The sequence below is a fragment of the Dermacentor silvarum genome, chromosome 1 (assembly GCF_013339745.2).
Source record: "Dermacentor silvarum isolate Dsil-2018 chromosome 1, BIME_Dsil_1.4, whole genome shotgun sequence".
Taxonomy (NCBI): domain Eukaryota; kingdom Metazoa; phylum Arthropoda; class Arachnida; order Ixodida; family Ixodidae; genus Dermacentor; species Dermacentor silvarum.
In genome coordinates this window covers 377,843,234-377,862,471 of record NC_051154.1, presented here as the reverse complement: position 1 = coordinate 377,862,471, position 19,238 = coordinate 377,843,234, and the positions used below count along the sequence as shown (strand labels likewise).

The following is a 19,238-nucleotide window of genomic DNA, read 5'->3' as shown; positions in this document are numbered from 1 at the left end:
GCAGGCGCAAGTTGGTATCAGCTAGCGCAATACAGGGGTCATTGGGGATCGTAGGGAGAGGCCTTCGTCCTGCAGTGGACATAAATATAGGCTGCTGCTGCTGATGATGATGATGATGATGACTATATTGTCACGTAGTAGGGACGGTGAAGAAAACAGTCGCAAAACTGTGAATGACGAAACGGACTTTCACTAGCCGGTGAAAAGTGGTCACCGGTGAAAGATAAACAAGTACACGTATCAATATCCATGGTCCAAGTATCGTCCTAAGTGACAATGGATGAGAACCTAGTGACCTAAGCTTAAAGCACAGTTGTTGGTTTTGCTGGGCATATAGGGGGCCGTCGAGCGACACGTGGGCTATGCTCTTGTACGCCGTTCCACACGAACACAAGGCGGAGTATGTACGATGGATTTTAATGAGAAAGTGCTTTGTGTAGGCCCCACCAAGGCGAAACAGCGAAACGGGCTTTCCACACTTCGCGGTATCTTATCATATATCTTGAATTTCCATCCCAGGGTCTATAATATACAAAATTGATGTTCTTCACTCTTTAACAAATCATGGCGCAGGTGATCTCGCTGGGTCTTTTCGCAGTACGCTTTTAAGCTCGCTGCTGAACAGCGGAATGGTGTGTTCTTCATGTTCGCGCGCACGTCTTGCCCATCCGTTCCATTTGTTCATTTCTAAATATGACGATATGTCATGGAAACAACTGAAATACAATTTCATGACCACAGTCGTTCCCGCAAACGTGTGTACACTCCGCAATTTTCACGATTATTTTACTCAGCGCACTTCTTGCTTCAACGTTGCAGAACGCCTCAAGATGAGATTGTAGCTGTGCAATGTACCCATCTATCTGGAGGCTGACTTGCCGCAATGAACCTTGAAGCGTCCAAAATCACGTGCAAGCTTACACATGCGCAGTATACTCTTAATCTCGGTATAGCAAAAGCGCACACTCGGCTGTCTTTGGTGCACGAATCATCTGAGTACACTTGTTTTGGGTCAGCATATCTTGGTTGTACATTTGAAATAACACTAATTCTACCGCAGCAGTTGGTGAGACCTCATACTTATTCTGCATTCCCTCTATGTTTAAAAAAACTATTAGGCCTGGGTACATCCATGACGGCAGTGTTTCATCACTGTGTAAAACAAAATATTAGAACCATTAATTCGTAGTCAACTAGTTGTGAATGTAAATTACATCTATTTCTTAGTGGGAACACTTCCGATAGCTTGTGGCGCTGATGTTGAGTAAATATTGTAAAAAATGCCGCCATGTCCCTTTCTGCCTCAACAGAGTGAGTGCAGACACTCGCGCCTCTGCGATGACCAGTGTGCTTCACTTAGCCTTCGGAACTTTAGACCACTTGCAATCAATAGGTGCAACTTGCCTGCTCAGCGTGACACACCATGGAGTGTACTAACACTGAATATCCTACAAGTGATGGTACTAAAGCAACGTGAAGCTCCAATATTCTATTACGTACCGACAGATATGCTCCAGCGTGTACCACGAATTACCACTTGCATGCGTGCCCGGAACAAAACGTTCCTCCTCAGTTCGTCTCGCTCGTGAAACTCTTCGAAAAAAAAAGTGCAAGTTCTATATATAGCACGCTGATGTGATTGGTTATGTTTATTTCGAAATATTAAGTTGACTTTGCCATCACATTTGTTTCTTTTTAGTTTAGCAGTGTCATTCAGCTCAAATTATTATTGCAGGTGCTCGTTTCCTGTTCACTAGGTGTACGGGTTGTAGAATTTAGGCGTCGTTACCGTGTTTAATAAATTACAAGATAAGCTCGGGTAGGCTTGCAATCCAAACATTTTGGTAATATTTTTGAAAGTGTTTAATTCGAAACTTCACCTTCAGGCGTGGATTTTGATTGCTTTGATTGCTTTATTTCCTTCGTCACAGTACAGTGTAACAGGAGGCGGAGGGAAAGCCGTTCAAATGACGGCTTGAGGGATCCTCCGCCCCCTTTGTGAAACAATGGCAGCAGCTGAAGGACATCACAATGTCATACACTTTTTTTTAACTGTCACATTGTTTTACGTAAAGATCATGTCATAAAGGAAAACTGAAAACGTGGTTTATACATAGCTTATACAACAAAAAACAGCGCGTGTGATATGAAAGATGATTCTGCTCGCGCACTTGTAGGTACACATGCATTGTAGTCGTCGCCATCATTCGGAAAGACCGGTGGGCGCAGTTTTCGCTTTGACAAAGCAGTGGTTTGCTCTAATAAGTAATTTTTAGACGATGTAGGATATGGGTGAGTGCATGAAGTATGATGTACACTCGAGCATAATTTGTCTTTCTTTTTCTTCTGCGCAGATTCGCAAAGGAGGTGCTTGAGCAAATTTATTTCAGACCATACACACACTTTGGCCCTTTCTGCTTGGGTATGATCATCGCCTACGCGTTTCTGACGAAGAAACCGCGCTTTGAACTGGGATGGGTATGTATTGGTTTATTATAACACCAAATCGTTATTTGTCACATTGTGTTGGTTAATTTCATTTTAGGCAGTAAGTTTAATAAGGCAGGATTATGTTGTGACAACTCGAAAGGTTTTGGGCATGCCACTGCCGGTTTCACCAGAGAAGCATGTGCAACATTCTTAGAACTTAATGCTTAAAACTGGGCAAATGGGAACTTATACACATGACACAATTCTGGATTCTAAAGCGATTTAAAGTAAAGTAAAAAGGCACGATAGAGCTTGCGATCTCGTGCTCAGCTGTAGCACGTTTTACCCAGGAAAAAACAGCGAAATGCAAGAACAAAAGCAGGAATATACGCAATATCTGTGCTTGTTTACCTCTGATATTTTCGACATAAAACATAAAAGCAAAAAATTTAAAGGCAAGCACGAAGGGTGCAGGCCTATATGGCGTAGGTACTAGAACTGGGTCCTGAAATCCACGCGCGTTTGATTACTTGAGACATGAGCTCGTCTGTTTCGTTGAACCTATCCATTGAGACAATGGGAGGGGGGTAAGCGCACTCCGGAGTTAGTGGCTGTCCAACGTCGTCTCCGTAGAAACATCGCTGGAACAAAGCAGGCATCTCTGTTCCACGCATCTACACAGTCTTCGTGCCGTGGTCCTCATTTGATGTCCAAGTTGCAACGCAGAAGTTGGGGAAACGAACCCATGCAGGATTCCTGCCGTTAGATAGCCGATGTTTTGGCGATAAGCTATCGACTGCAGCTTAGGGCTGTGCTAAGCAGTTTCGTAAATTTCATTATGATATTCTCTTTTTAGCATCCAAGCCTCATAATTATTTACGGGATACGCCAGGACATACTCGTCTGCCCGGAATGCGAAACACTTACGAGTAGATAATAAAATTACGAAAAGTAAGTAGGCAGTTGAAGTCGCCTTCGTGCTAGCGAAATAGTCAGAGACCTTCATCGCAGCAGACAACAAACAATACGTTGTTACCCGAGAGATAAATTCCCCAACTGTCATCCTGTTTTCCTCGATCTCTGGTCGCGCGAAGTGCGACTGGAGTGCGTGGATCGCAGTGAAAAATGCTTTACAGCACAGTTGCGGAATGGGGCCTTCCATTCCATTCCCACTCCATTCCGGAGAGTGGAAATCTCTGTTAATTCCAAACTTTCTAACTCCTCGTAATGGTGATGGCCGGACCTTTCCCACTCCTGTAGTTGCTCAGCTCAACCATTGCACTCCTCCAATTGCAGTAAATGAAACGCTTTCTCTATACTTGTTTACTATTTGCGCTTGCGTACCTCGTAACAAAAAGATATCTATTAATCCTTAACATAATGTTACTATTTCTTTGGGCACATACTAATATTTTGTCAGATTGAAAAGCGAAACGCATTGTTGTGTTTTGCAGAACGATCTTTCTTGTTTCATGTTTATTGGTCTATTTTAACCGGCATTATTTATTAAGCACCCCTCTGTGTCCGGCTGTTATCACCCCTTCTGGATAGTAGACTGTGTGCGAAAAAGCATGGCGCATGTTTGAAATCAGCATAGACTGGCGCCAGCTGCAACGGCGTGCGATATCGTTCCGGCCCTCTATCCTCGTTTCGTAAACCATGCATGCTCTTGTTAATTGAATAATAAGTCAAGGACACGCGTAGGAGTAGTTTGTTCGTGCAGTCGACGGAGGAGTCATTAGGAAAGACGTCTACAATATCTGTAGGAACAAATGTGGCATAACACATCACATCAATAAAACGGTAGAACGGGCGCTGCCCCCCCCCCCCCCCGTCAGGAGTAGCACTGGCACGGGTTTTGTGATTTTGTCAACAGTCTTTATTTCATGAGCCTCGTTAATGTTACGTTACGCCAAAAATTTTCACTGCCGCGCAGATCAGGTTGTCGTTTCTTCATCGCCTACCCGGAGCACTACAAACTCGAGGACTCTCGGTGCTACAAAAATGCACGCATCCTACGTACTTGTTCCTGTACATACTAAAGCTCTTATTGTTTCATTATTTTCTGATACGTTCAAGTTCTTCCCATCAATTAATATTCGTCGCCACCCTTGTCACCTCTGGTTCATTCTGGCAACGCAGGCGTGCCAGGGAGCCGCGTGGATTGCAGTGTTCCTAGCGGGAGCCACCGTGCTGTTCTGCACCAAGAAGTGGGGCGACGGGGACGCGCTGCCTGCGCCCTGGATCGCAGCCGCCTACGCATCCTGCCACCGCCTCGTATGGGCGCTCTGCATCGGATGGCTCGTGTTCGCCTGCATCTCTGGCAGTGGAGGTGCGGACACCGAGCTTATCGCGTCTGTCATTAATATGTCATTAATTACAATTAATGAAGCATTATTCTGTCATTAGTAGACATTACTGTCACTACTGTGTTAGTAGACATTAGTGTCAGACATTAATCTGACAGTAGAAAGCGCACGTTCGCACTTTCTACTGTCATTAATGACAGGGTTAACAACGTCGTCGTCAATGACGTAGTTGTACGGCCTACAGTATCAGCCGAAAGAAGGAAAACGAAGCCACAACAAACGCCCCTCAGCATAGCTCACTGAAGCCACACGTGGTTCAAGCGTTACCGTTGTCCCGTGCTCTAAAAATTGAGTAGATCTCAGAATTGTCTAAATTGTGATGCCTATATGTATTTTCTGTCATTTCTACTAGGCCTAGGTGAATTATAGGTTGTCACCAGCTGCGTTTGCACGAATGCTACAGTAGCGCATCGCATCGTCATTTCAGGCTCATCGTGTTCTAGAAACGGAGATGAAGCGCTCGGAAGACGCATCGCCTTTATGTAAACGGCTACCATGTCGCATCTAGAGAAACATAGAGTGAAACGAGACGTCTGCAGTTTGTCCTCCTCCACTCAGTGCCAAGGAGAACGCTCTAAAAACATGCGCAGGCTCATCGTGTCGGACACTGTCGCACGAGAGTTGATGTACTGCACGTCAGGGCTGGAACATCGCATACTATGTCGTTCAGTGCAGAAATCGTTCCCCACCTTCTTTTCTTTCTACTTTTTTTTCGTGCGTGTGTGCATATGTACTGCAGTAGACCGCCACGTTCATCAAGTTTTGATTCCGATTCTTAGATGAACAAAAAACGTGGGTTCTAACCAGTGATGAAGTATTATTTCTTAGGTGCAGGAATAGAGAGGACCTCATAACTCACATTTAGCAAGGCTTTAGAGGATTTGAACGGGCGATGAACATCTCCAACATCAAGCCAACTCATCTATTCCATGTATTCCCCATACTGACGTCACTCTTCCCTTTCACTTCCGCTGTCACTTCGTCTGATCACCCGCCAAGCTCGTGTCTCAACGAACGCCTGTGGTGGTCTGTTCAGCTCACATTGCTTAAATTTGGAGGATTTCCATATCGCGCACGTGTGCTTCCACAGCAAACGCGCGTATAGCAGATTCCGTCCCGAGGTGTTTGTTAACCCTTTCAGCCCTGGAATTCTTATTTTGGTCGGATAAATTTTTGTGCATGTTTTCTTAATAGTTAGGACTTCAGAAGACCACAAACAAAAAATTGACCCAGAGGTGCGAATATTTACGGATTTACAAACATGGCATCAAATTAGGACATCAGGGCTCAGTGGTTGTGAAGTGAGAAAATGGCTTTATTCCTGCTACTCACTACAGTGCACAAAATCTGAACGAACGTCTTATTTGGCAGTGTGGAAGCCCTTGAAACAATTTCGGGACTTCGTGAGGCACAGGTGAATACTACATTTTTTCACAAAATACGCGGCTCTTTCCAGTGCATCCCTCCATTTTGCACCGCTTTTCCCTGCTGTCATCATGCAGAAGCCAGTGCCCGACCTGGTCATATCTCACGTCATGAACGGGTCTGTTCTCTTTGTGTTTCACTTTCTTGAATGGTTGCAGCGGAGACCATGAAGGCCTTCCCCTTTTCTGTACTGGTGGTTTCCATCATTCTTTGCCAAGTGCCTCAATTATGCTCAATGTAAAGTCAAGAAGGTCATGTTGTTGTGCAGATGCAATGCGCAGCAGATCAGCATCACGCCTGTATTCAAGCCACGAATTGACGACAGACAAGTTCATGAAATGAAATATCATGCGTAGTGTCCACTTCCTCGAGCGAATGGTCGTCCGTTACAGTGCAACCAGAAAGTCCGTCTTATCGACACCTCCCATGCTGCGATTATATTCGCTGACAATAGCCGGACGTGTGACATCCAAATAGCTTTTCTCTGCTTTGCTCCAGCGGCGAGCAGTATCTTCAGGTTCGACTGCAACAAAGTTGGAGGCCATTGTCACTGCCTTGTTGTCCATCCACCTTGTTACGGCAATTGTCCCATCACTTGTTACCATGCAGTCAGAAGTACTACGCCCCCTTTTTTAAGTTATTTTTCAGTCTTGAGCGGGCATTTCTCGCATCTGTTGGCCCTCACAGTTCCTGCTGCAAATATTTTCCTCTCCAATAACGCACGTAGTAAAGGCAGCGATGTGAAATAGTTGTCGAAGAAAAGTTTATAGCCTATACATCAGACGGAATGCTTGAAGCCAGGTGAGAAACTATCGCTCCTGTGATGCCGTACTGTTGCTTGAAGGGGTCTTCAAGGTTAGTAGTAGATCCTTGGTATGGAAGAAAATCATAAACAAGGCCAGACTCCCCACAGAGCATAAATATTTTTACACCCCAAGGATGTGGATTCCCTTTCGCATACTGTTTGATATCGAGACGACCCTTGAATGGCACGATCTGCTCATCAATACACAACCTGTCTTCTTTTTGGAGTTCGTGGCACCGCGCTGCAAACTGGTCGAGCAGTGGCCTTACTTTCCAAAGACGGTCATTTGGGTTGGGGTTGTTCACATCGACAAGGTGCAAATTATTGACCAACTTTTCAAAGCGGTTGCGCGATAACCCCGCATAAGCTGTGAGCTCAGACTTCATGTTTGGTTTCCAATACAAACGTAGTCGGGGGTACCGCAGAACACCCATTGCAGTTAAGGGTCTCACTACGGCATACTTTGATGCAAATATAGGTGCGATAAGACCGTTTCCGCACTAACGTCAACCCGACAGGTCGGTTAGGCATACGAATCTTTAGGTGCCAGAAATGACATTGTAAGGTCGACAGCGAAATTCGGCTGTATCAGCAACGACTTGTGTATCCCACATTTACTCCCATGCTCTCATGTACTTTGCGAATTTCTTCGAGGCGGTGGTGCGCATAATACGCAAATCAAAACTGTGCAGCTTCAACTTAAGAGGAAGCTTTAGCTGGGCACCAACTCCGACGTCTCTATTCAAGTATGCATAAAAACGTAGAACCACTTTCATGAGACAACCACCCGACCGATCTGAATGAAATTTCTTGCATTTGAGAAAGTTTAATTCTAGTCACTCTAGAAAGCAAAGGTTTTATTTAGGGGTTGAAAGGTTTCAAAACGATTCATGAAAACTGGTAAGCTTCAAAAAAAGAAATTCAAGCGTTAAGTTAACAAATCAGTAACTCTAGCTGCACCTGTTAGAACATCCAAAGTGGAGAAATTTATATCTAAATTTACCACTTAAGTGAAAACGTTTACGGGGGCTTTGCACAAGACGTACTCAGAAATTATTCATATATTTCAGAGCGGTATATATATATATATATATATATATATATATATATATACTGGCTGCGGCTACGTATGGCGCGGCAGAGCGCGGCCGCGTGGGCCTTACCTTGGAAGTGATCTGCAATGAATACCGAGTCTAGGTGCGCCGAGGGCTCACAGCTTCGTGTGCGCTGTGTTCTCGCCGCTTAGTTCGCGTTGAAGCGAGAGGCAGCACAAAGGTCAATTCGCTCGCTGCTGCTGCCGCTCTTCCTCACGCCAGCGTTTTGACAGCAAGTGACCGCGGTCATTGAGTGAGATGTCTTCATGTTTGCCTCTGCGCACATGACACCACGCTTGTGGGTTTAGTGAGTAAGCGAATAATCACAAGTTTTTTACGGTCGATAAAACTACTATCGCTACTTCGTATAGCTGTCTACTAATTTACTGTCGCAATCGATGCTTCGCCTTTCGGGCGAAACTGCCACTTTTTTTCATGTTTGCGGAGAAAAGCTTCAATTCACGCAACACCGAAATGTTTCTTGCGAAAATATTGCGTATGCGATGTCACAGGTTCAGTAACAGCGCAGCCTACATTTCGCGCTGCACGAGTTAGACTGAGTACGAGGGAACCATAATGTAAGAGTGTAATCCATGACGATTCAAAGCTTTTGCACATGCCATTGTGTCAACGACCATGAATACATCACGTGGCTATTTTTATGTAACGCATTAGATAGTGTTACCACCACGTTTTGGTGAAATACCAGCTCCAGAGAGCTTTGAGTGTAATGTAAGCTTTGTGGGGTCTCACACGTGCTCTTGGGACAAAGGAACGACAACACAGTAGTGCAAATAATCACAAGGTCATTCATTGCGCCTTTCATACACCAATGCACACTAGCCGAATTACAACCAATACAAAATTCACATGGGCGCACGACAAATCAAGTAAGTGCGATTCACCGCGACCGGATAGCGAGCGAATATGTTCGCCCCATGCTATGACACCATTTCCTAGTCGTTCACGTGTACGGTGACGCGAACGGTGGCGCGTTCGAACGATCCGTGTTTAGGATCGCTGTTTAGGTTTGGAGGCCTGAGAGATCAAAATTTAGCATAGAAAGCTTTTATTGGAAAAAGGCAGCAGAAAATGTCCCTAACAACACGGCAGCAGGACCCGATGAAATCCCAATACAGCTAATCAAAAACCTCGGTCCAAAAAGCAAGGCACTGCTGACTAATGCCATAGAGCAAGTGATTAGAACAAAGAATATTCCCGTTGGATGGCGTGAAAGCAAGATGAATCTCATATACAAAGGCAAAGGAGATAAGGATAAGACGAGCTCGTACAGGCCAGTTACAGTAACGTCGGTGATATATAGAATGGCAATGCAAGCCATAAAATTAGAACTGTCGAAGTGGGTGGAGGAAAACGGTGTATTGGGGGAACTACAGAATGGGTTCAGGCCAGGCAGACGCTTAGAAGACAATATGTTTGTACTAACTCAGTGCATAGAGATTTCAGTAGCTCAGAAAAGACCTTTATGGATAGCATTTCTAGATATTAAAGGAGCTTATGACAACGTAGACAGGGAATTGTTGTGGGATATTCTTCAATACGAAGGCATAGATGACGATTCCGTGGAGCTGCTGAGGGAGATATATCGAGACAACCAAGTACAAGTGGCATGGGAAGGCCGAAAAGGAAATGAAATGGTGGGAATTCACCAAGGATTGAAGCAAGGATGCCCTCTGTCATCATTGTTGTTCACGCTTTACGTCAAGGGCATAGAAAGACGACTGGAAAACAGCGAATTAGGTTTTGATTTATCCTACATGCGTAATGGACAAATGGTGCAACAGAAGGTCCCTGGACTGATGTACGCAGACGACATTGTGCTACTAGCGGACAATAAAAAAGACTTACAGATACTTGCAAATATCTCTGGGAATGCAGTGACAAATCTAGGCCTTAAGTTTAGCACAGAGAAATCAGGGATTATGATCTTTAATGAACACACGAGTAACTTCGTGCTGTCAATTCAACAGCAAGTAATACCCATAGTGAAGCAATATAAGTACCTCGGCGTACACATAAACGAAGGAAAGAATTACTCAAGCAACCACCAAGATAATCTGAAAATAAAGGGGAAGCGGAATGCAGCAATAATCAAACACAGAGCACTGTGGGGCCACAATAAGTATGAGGTGGTGCGTGGAATCTGGAAAGGAGTAATGGTGCCAGCGCTAACATTCGCAAATGCCATTATATGCTTAAAATCGGATATATTGGCGGGTTTGGAAGTTAACCATAGATCAGTAGGCCGGTTGGCTTTGGGAGCACACGGTACTACGACAAATGAGGCAGTGCATGGTGACATGGGTTGGGCCTCTTTTGAAGTCAGAGAAGCACAAAGCAAAATTAGTTTTGAAGAAAGGCTCAGGAACATGGATGAAAATAAATGGGCGGCTAAAGTGCACAAGTATCCCTACATGAAAAGCGTGGACACAGAATGGAGGAAGAGGTCAAGGAAGTTGGCAACCAAGTACAGGATAATCGAAACTGTAAATAGACAACCAGGGGTCATCAGAAAGAAAGTGAGAGAAATAGAGACCGTGAATTGTATGCAAAGAATGGAAACGAAAAGGACAATGGAGATTTACAAGAATGAGAAGAAAGAAATTAGAAGGGAAAATCTGTACGATAACACAATGGGCAGTGCCTTGCTATTTGAGGCTCGAGCCGGTTGCCTAAGGACGAAAACATATCGGAACAAATATTCGGAACTAGATGAGACATGTGTATGCTGCAGTAAAGATCCAGAGACCACTCAGCACATCCTAATGGAATGCGACGTGATCCACCCAGCGAGAACCGTAGGTAACGTGCAACTCCCAGAAGCGCTTGGGTTTAAAGTGGAAGGAAACATAAACAGATCAGCCGTAGAGATCAGCAAGAGACGATTAGAGTACTGGTGGAAAAAAAGCAGGGAAAAAATGGATACGACGTGATCTCTTAAAATCATAGGCAGCGGTACAAGGTAAATTTTTGAAAAAGAAAAATAATTAGAGGTATACAAAAATGCTAGATAATGAACATGTATAGTATACCTGATTAAATCAAGCAGGCTAGGTGACTATTTGTCGCCGCCCCGTTTCAAAGGGGATGCCAATAAATCATCATCATCATCATCATGTTCGTCCATACCGGTGCCCTCCTCCTAGCCTCGCGAGACGGTCCCGCGAACGGGCCGGCGCACGCGCGAAGCGTTCGTGCGTGTTGGTCGCCGATCCCAAGCCAAAGATGAACAGCCTTCTTCCTTTTGCGCCCGCCTAAACCCCCGCCGTCAGGTGGCGTTAGCAGCGCAACGCAAGCGCCATATCTCGTAATACGCTGCAACTCCGCCGCCGTAAAGCTACGCGGCGAAGCCAGATTACGGGAGCCATGCGGGGAAAACAACTTCAGGGGACGCGTGAGAGTTGCGCATCCCCACAGCTTGTGACCTTTATTCTATCTAGACTTAAATCTGCATCCTGTAATTGCATAAAATTTGTCATACATAACGGCACTCGTCTGCGCACGTGAAAGAGCTGCGGATGCACGCACCCTTTTTTGGGAGCTTAACGAAGTTGTGTCTAATAACTGCCAATAAAAGAAGCAGTAAAATGGCTGAGCCTTATTTTATTGAAAAGAGGAGCGATAACTGCGTTATTGTGCCGTCGGCTGCTAGTCTTCGTTGTGAGCTTCATGGCATCTCTTCTAAAAAAGAAAAAAAAAAACGGAAGTTTTCTTTCTTGTCCACGGTTTCCTATTGGCAACTGTGCGCGAAGTATTATCTGCCTATTCTTTATTCGCCTTGCTTCACTTAAATTTTGACTTGCTAGTTGATCCTGTGCGCTTGTCCGGGCCTGTGTTTTCGCCATCTTGGCACTGTGTTCCCACAGTGATGATCTGTGACAATTGAAAGTATGATTTTCTCTGTTAGATCTGACGTAGAACGTCATTTACTCGGACTCAAGAACAGCCATCAGAAACTTCTCGGCGGACCTCGTCTCTAGGAAAGCAGCTGCGGTTGTCAACAAAATCTTCCAAGAACCGGGAGAAGACAATCTCACGTCCCCACACGTCACATGGTTCCCGGCCCACATGGGCAACATTTCCGGACCTCCTGACTGTAATCCGAACGAGCGCGCACACCAATTGGCGCAAGCACTCACATTCCGCGTCTGCAGTCCGCCCCCTCGCTTCAACCCAGCCTGCAGGGATCTAGACAACAAAGACCCGCTCGTATCATACCACGAAATCGCTTCAAATCATAGGTTAATTAGCAGGAAGAATTTTTCCTCCTCCTCACCAAAACCTCAAAAGCACAGGCCGTCACTTACAGACAGTTGCAGACTAGGACATACATCACACCAACAACACTAAGCAGGATCAACCCTGACCTTCCTACTGCATGCCCACACTGCGGCCACGAATACCACAACTTCGAACACATGCTCTGGCTGTGCCCTGCCAACGCGGGCACGGACTTTCCTGACCAGTCCTCCTGGGACTCAGCGCTCAGAAGTACAGAGCTCATCGCTCAGCTCAAGGCTGTCCAGAGGGCCCGGGCCGTCGCCGAAGGACTCTGTCTACCGGCCCCGACCTGGGTGGAGCCACCGAATTGATTGGCGGGGCCTCCGGCCCCGCTTTAATTCTTTCTCCTCAGGACCTCAATAAAGTTCGTACTCACTCACTCACATAGAACTAAATTACCGCTCGGGCGTATTCTTTCCACCTGGTGTCTTGCGCCTTGGGTGCACGTTAAATATCCCCTTGGGGGTCAAAATTATTCCGGAGTCCCCCACAACAGCGTGTTTTGGAACGTAAAACCCCAGAATGCATTCTTTCTTTCCCCCTGCTATCCTGGGTGCAGGCTTGGTCAACAGCGTGCTCTGCAGTCCACTGCTGGTGCCCCTGAGCCGGCTGTCGTACGCGGTCTACGTGCTGCACGTGCCGATCGTCTGGTTCCGGCTCTGGACCATTCGAGAACGCATCCTCATCTGGTTTCTGCCCATGGTGAGGGTTGGCCGCTTCCTGCGCAGTCTTCAGACACGTTACGCAAGTGCTCGATGAGAACCTTCGTGAAAATCCTGAGCAATTCGCCATCGCGATAACTTAAATTGAAGTTTTGAGACGTTTTAGCGGTGCCAACTGTTTCCGCAATTTAAGCGAGCACAGTCACGCAAGCTTGTACAAAATGTGCTATACTTGCGTAAGTCATACAAGGACAACGTATTTCGCATTTTAGGAAGAGATTCAAAAGGAAGCACTGCGTCTTTGTGAGGCTAAGAAATGCTTTCTTTGTTTGAAAGGTAGACTCCGACATTTCCCTAGTATGTCCAAATATGAACAAAATGACACGATATGCTGCCCTGAAAACAAGGAAAACTGATCTAAAACAACTAAAAAATAGAAAACGAAAGGAATTTTAGAATATAAGAAAAAGAATCCTTGCAGAGTACGGCAGTGAAGTGCACTTTTCACATTTTGCTTTTTTTTTTTTTCTCTTTTTTGCAGCATTCCACTTTATTTTACCAGAAAATTTTTTTAAACAGCTGTACAAGATATTGACAAACCGCAAGACAGTTTAGCAAGCGTAAGAATGTATCGAAACTTTATGCGAAAATTACAAATAGGCTGCAGCGGCATTAGATGCATGGACTTGCATGAACATGGCCATATGGGCCGCTTGCTCAGGAATTAATGCAAGCGGGCATTTCTCTGTGCTGTTCCTGCAGTCGACTCAGGGGGTGAATCTTCCTATTGACCCTTTTCGCGGCGATCCTGTGGGCACTGCCATATTTGATCACGTGGTGACGCGTCCATTGCTTGCCTCAACTGCCTCCGTTGCCTCCTTGTTTACAATGGAAGTGTATGACGCCGGCGCGGCATAGAAAACCTCTGCTATCGGAAATATCGTAGACGGTGGATGACACTAAGCTTTGACCACAGCTTCATAGAACATGCAAAAGCGCTTTAGGAGCTGATTAAGCTATGTCCAAACGGCGCAAGCAGCGTATATGGTGCTTGTTCTAAAAGCGGGGCTAAATTTGTATTCCAAGATATCCAAACATTCCGCTCATGAATTCAGTCAGGATTAGTGTGTTTTGCTCTTTGTTCTTTATTCGGCAAATATTTTGAAGCAGTGGCTTGTCAGTTTCTGACTCAGTGAAGTTCCTCAGTGCGGCCACTATCTGATTATTTTCTGTCTAATCTCTTGCGGGTGTGCTCAGTTCCGATAGATTTGTTCTTGCTGCGCACAAGGCTTAAAAACGTAGCTGTTTTGTACATTTTAATACCTTGTAGGAAATATATATTACAGCTAGTAGCTCGCTTACTCTTGTGGACTGTCACGAAACATTCAGCTTCGACCATTCGTGCGCCATCGGTGTAGTCCGTCATTGTGAGTATAAAGTGCGCATATATTTAAGTGTTCGCCCATTCACTTATTCTTGATACGTTGGCGATATAGTGGGCGCAAATTTTCCTGCCATTTGGGACAGATGTGTGTAGATAACGTGCGCGAAACTTACCATGACAGGAAGCGGCGTTACTCCCTTTGTCATTGTTTAACGAGTGGTACTCACTCTTGCCGACGTTCAGGGGATGAAGCCCTTTCTTTGAAGGTTAGCGATACAAGGCTGGCGGATGAGCAAATTTCTGTATCCTCGAGGAAGGCCGTACATCACAAAGTGCCGGTAACAGGTTCGGACAGTTGCAGTAGTGGTCCGCGAACTTGGACACAAAGATTCATTCTATTCCTTAACATGCTAGTCACTATTTTTGCAGCCAACTACTGCACACGTCTTCAGTCTACATGATTCAATCTAGCATGATTGGAGCACAGTGTGTTAGCGAAAACTCAGTTGCATTTCCGACAGCTGATCGCACAGAAGCAAGGTAGAAGCGGTAATGGTTTCGTATTCGTGCGCGGTCGCTGAGGAGAGGTATGGCGCGCCGCCGTAAGCGCCATCTCGTTTCTCTAAAACAAACTGCTCCGCGAAAAGGGTCAATACCTCCCATTGGTTCTCGTGTAGCAGACGCTCAGTCGACGTTAGCGCCAAGACGCACTTCAGTTATGCCCTAGCGAACGGATGACGGTACTACGGCGGCGAAAAAAAAAAGAAAAGCGACGCGATTTTTTTTCCTTCCTTCTTTCGCTATAGCACTTTTTTTCTTCCTTTTTTTTTGATTATAACGTTGCTCCGCTCGCTTCTCCTTTCCCTCATGACTTTCCTATCCCTCCTCACATGTCTCGCCTCCCCTACCCTCATGCTTCGCGCAGTGCTTTTTTTTTTTCTTTAGCTGGTCCGTTTTATTTCTTTAGCTGTTAGGGGGAGCGCTGCAAGACGTGATCAGGCCCATCGAGCCCTGCTAAGTTTTCTGAAGGACACTGACTTGGCCTCCCGTTTATAGCATTATTTGTATTTTTGTTTTGTTCTGTCTGTGTCTCCGTCATTTCTTTATTTCCGCTTTTCTTTTCTCATATTTTCATTTCCTCTATTCCCTCCTCCTATAGGAGTAGGCAGGCGTTGTTCCCCTCTCCGTGGCAGTTGTCAGCTTGCTCCCTCCTTAATCCATTTGTGTCCTTGCGTGTATAAGTGTACAAATTAAATAATAATAATAATAATAATAATAATAATAATAATAATAATAATAATAATAATAATAATAATAATAATAATAATAATAGCTGTGCGCGGCGCGTTTTTTTTTTCTTTGTCGCGGGCGTTACCAGACGCACCGCCGGACCGAAGCGCGCGCTCCTCTCCTGTCCGGCCGTCACCGTAGATTCGTGCTTGTGCGCAGTAGGTTCTTTTTGCGTTTTCATGCACGCAATCCTGTTCATCATTACGATCACGCAAGCATGTGCCCAAATTATATTTTAAAAAAGTAATTCCACTTGCAACACAACAGTTCTTTGGACTCACTTTATTGTGTTCGTTTGCGAAGACCAGAATTGAAGCAGACAGTGCAACACACTATGCATAGAATGCAACAAAACGCGGATACTGTTTCATGTACGCACATGTAAAAAACATTTATTGTAATTGCTCTAATGGCCAATGCGCTGAATAGATTCTCCCGGCCTGCTTGTCGCTCGATCAATGAAATCCACCTCCGTGAAGTGCGCCGAGCATATCGTGCGGTTGTTGACCTTATCTCTGGGCAAACCCATTAGGTCCGTCCTTCCAGCGTAGTTTAAAAACGCTTCCATCCTGATTTTCAGCGAACATCATAAATTATAACATTGCAGTTCGAACATACAAAACTGAGCTCGTTTCGCATCGCGGCAGAGTACTAGCTGCGATATATCAGCCTTAATTCTCAGAAACGCATTTCTAAACGATGGCGACCAATTAGCTAGAAATAAGTACAAAGCGCACACCTACACACGTGTTTCTTGCGATACGCACAGGTGGTACTATATATATCAGGAGCTTTATGTTCGCTGCTTGTTGACATAACGATTTACTGCATCGTTTGGGTTTTTTCAAATCAGCTATCTCCTGCCTCACCACCGGACAGCCATGTACGACTGCGCACAATTACTATCACAAATAAACACCGGGAAGTAATCTGCAAAGTGCTCACCTGTTGCCTTTAACGATGTGGTAGAATTTCACGTCGCATGGCTCACTTCGTCTTGATGTGTTCGCACACCAGTGAACCATATACGAACAGCGACAGCTGCGAGACATTGCGGGAAAAAGCCGACAAACATGCAACGGTAGGGTACCACATGGACCACACTGCTGGCGAGGAAGGCGAAAACCGCAAAACTGACCGCATAACGCCAGGAAAAAAATTTTGTTTCCGTTTTGGCCGTTATCAGCACGGCCGACGGCGAGCGCGGGCCGCGCCGCCGATAGTTGAAGGCGAGAGAGAAACGACAAAGTTGAGACAGGATTGACAAGAAAAAAAATAAAAGCGATTTTAGTTTCGCATTCATTTCATGGATGGCGCTGCAATTCGCGCGGACAGAAAACCAGCGGAGTTTCCGAGGCCTGGTCGACTGACCTCAGCAATTTTTTTTCTTCTTGTTGCACTCGAAAGTTGTAGACGCAATGTGGAACATCAAATGTTCAGGAAATGAGTGATTTCTCTCCCTTCTTTCTGTCTTTTCACGCGTTCATCTTTTTCCCCCTGTGTGCAGCAGTAAACATGACGTAAGTATGGTTGACCTTCCCGTTCTACCTTGCATCTCTCCCAGACTTACTCTATCTTGCCGTTTCTATAGATCCCGTGCCCCAGTTTTTAACACGGCGTCACTCATAAGCGCGTGCGTTCCCGTTTTTATGTCGCGCAGTTCTACAACGCCATGGGCACCCTCGTCCTTTCTTTCTTCGTGGCTCTTGGAGCGTCCATCTTCATCGAGCGGCCGCTGGTCGTCGTAAAAGACCTGGTCGTGAGCTGCATCGCGGGACCGCGAAGCCGGAAAACCTCGCAACCCGACGGACATCGCAGCAAGGGAGGTCGAAAGGCCGACGCCATCGGCGAGACGAGACGCATGGGCCCGTCCGTAGCGAGCATCGCCATTAAGCTCTCCGGCGGCCGAATGTTCGCCAAGCAGGCGCAACCGCCCACTACGAGGACGACGCCGACTCCCGGGTTTCAGAACGAGTCGTGCACGGTCCACCTGTGATCGCCGCGACAGCAGCTTACCTGGCCGTGGCACCTGCCTTGCCACAAGTACAACTAGATGCATGATCAACGATGAAAACTGCGGGCCCTGTCATGTACTGCGAGCGCCTTTCGTTGTGGCTGTGGGGGAAGGAGGAAAATACTAGCGAGCATTTTTTTTTTTTTTTGCTGTACTTAGAAGGCCACCCCAGGGCCGGTATATTGTAACTATTTAATTTTTTTCTGCACTTCGTCAGTGGTCCGAGCAGCATTTCACCTACGTTCTCACTGGGATCAGGCAGTCGTGGGCGGTGGATAATAAGAAGAGAATAGAATCTAGCAAAATGGATTTTTACATTACACCAGCCGATGTTTGGGTGGCGCAATCAAGCGGTGTTCATAGATACCGCTGTGATGATCTTGCCTGCAAATCATTACAATGACACCCGCCGCTAAAACAGCTAAACATTCATAAGTGAAAACCCGCTTGACCTTCTTCTTAAAAGAGAGTCTCCCCACGAGCGGAGACGCGAAGTCACAGCTGTCGCCTCAAGCCGCGGATCCCCCAAGTATCGAGCAGCGACGTACAACATGTGGGGATTCCCGCGAAATGCATAGAGCACGGAACCCTCACCTGAAATGCGCCCCGCAGCACGAAGGACAGTGTCGTGACAGCTTGCCTTCGGCTCCGGTAAATGGGAGAAGGCAGGAGAGGATCATCGCTTGCGGGAAATGGGAGATAGCCTCAGCTGTGAGGGGGGAAGCTCACATGTTCGGAACATTTAATTTGCGTCTAACTCAGCAATCAATGACCTTTCCTGAAGCCAATGTCTTTCTTGGCGAGGTTACCCACCACTTTTCCGTATCGGATATGTTTCTAGCCTCTTTTGCGGGCCGATTCCAGAGATTGTGCAGCCTAAAGAAGTGGGCCGATAGGTGCTACTGGGACCAGTGGTCCCCTTGATGCACCTATATATATATATATATATATATATATATATATAGTACATAATAAGTACGTATATACGTATGTAAAGCATATATATGTAATAAATAAGTGTGCATAAAGTTGTCCGATCGCAGGAATCGAACAGACGACCCCTTGCAGAGCAACCGGATGCTTTAACCATTAGGCCACGGGCGTATGCCTCAGTATGCGGAATGGAACATTTTGAAGAATTTCCTGCCTACAAGCTTACGCATTTTAATGCAATGCCAACTATTGGAACACTGCCCGCAAATTTTCACCGTCGTGAGTAATTACACATAAAAATTGTGATTTCCTTAGTTTTAATAAGTTCTCTGAAAAACATTGCTCTCTATAACTGTACGATTTCTCTTTGCATTAGAATTTGAACGCCAGGTGGCGAGAAATGTCTAGGCGCGTTCATGTTCCGAAACGCAGAGACTTGTGCACAGAAGCAGCTGTATTTTAAGACCTCAGGTAACACAGCTTTGCTTGCTGGAACGAATTGTAACACAGCTATGCAGACCCTGCTAGCT

At 45.8% G+C, this 19,238-nt stretch overlaps 1 protein-coding gene across 1 annotated transcript in view; it reads left to right on the top strand.

Moving 5' to 3' along the window:
* LOC119445809 (nose resistant to fluoxetine protein 6-like) overlaps positions 1 to 18,661 on the top strand; it is a 66,292-nt gene extending 47,631 nt beyond the window's left edge. The window contains 4 exon segments of the mRNA XM_049660606.1: positions 2,355 to 2,478; positions 4,573 to 4,762; positions 12,985 to 13,127; positions 17,422 to 18,661. Coding sequence (XP_049516563.1) covers positions 2,355 to 2,478; positions 4,573 to 4,762; positions 12,985 to 13,127; positions 17,422 to 17,757 — 793 coding nt within the window. The 3' untranslated portion in view covers positions 17,758 to 18,661.
* Positions 18,662 to 19,238: the final 577 nt, after the last annotated feature.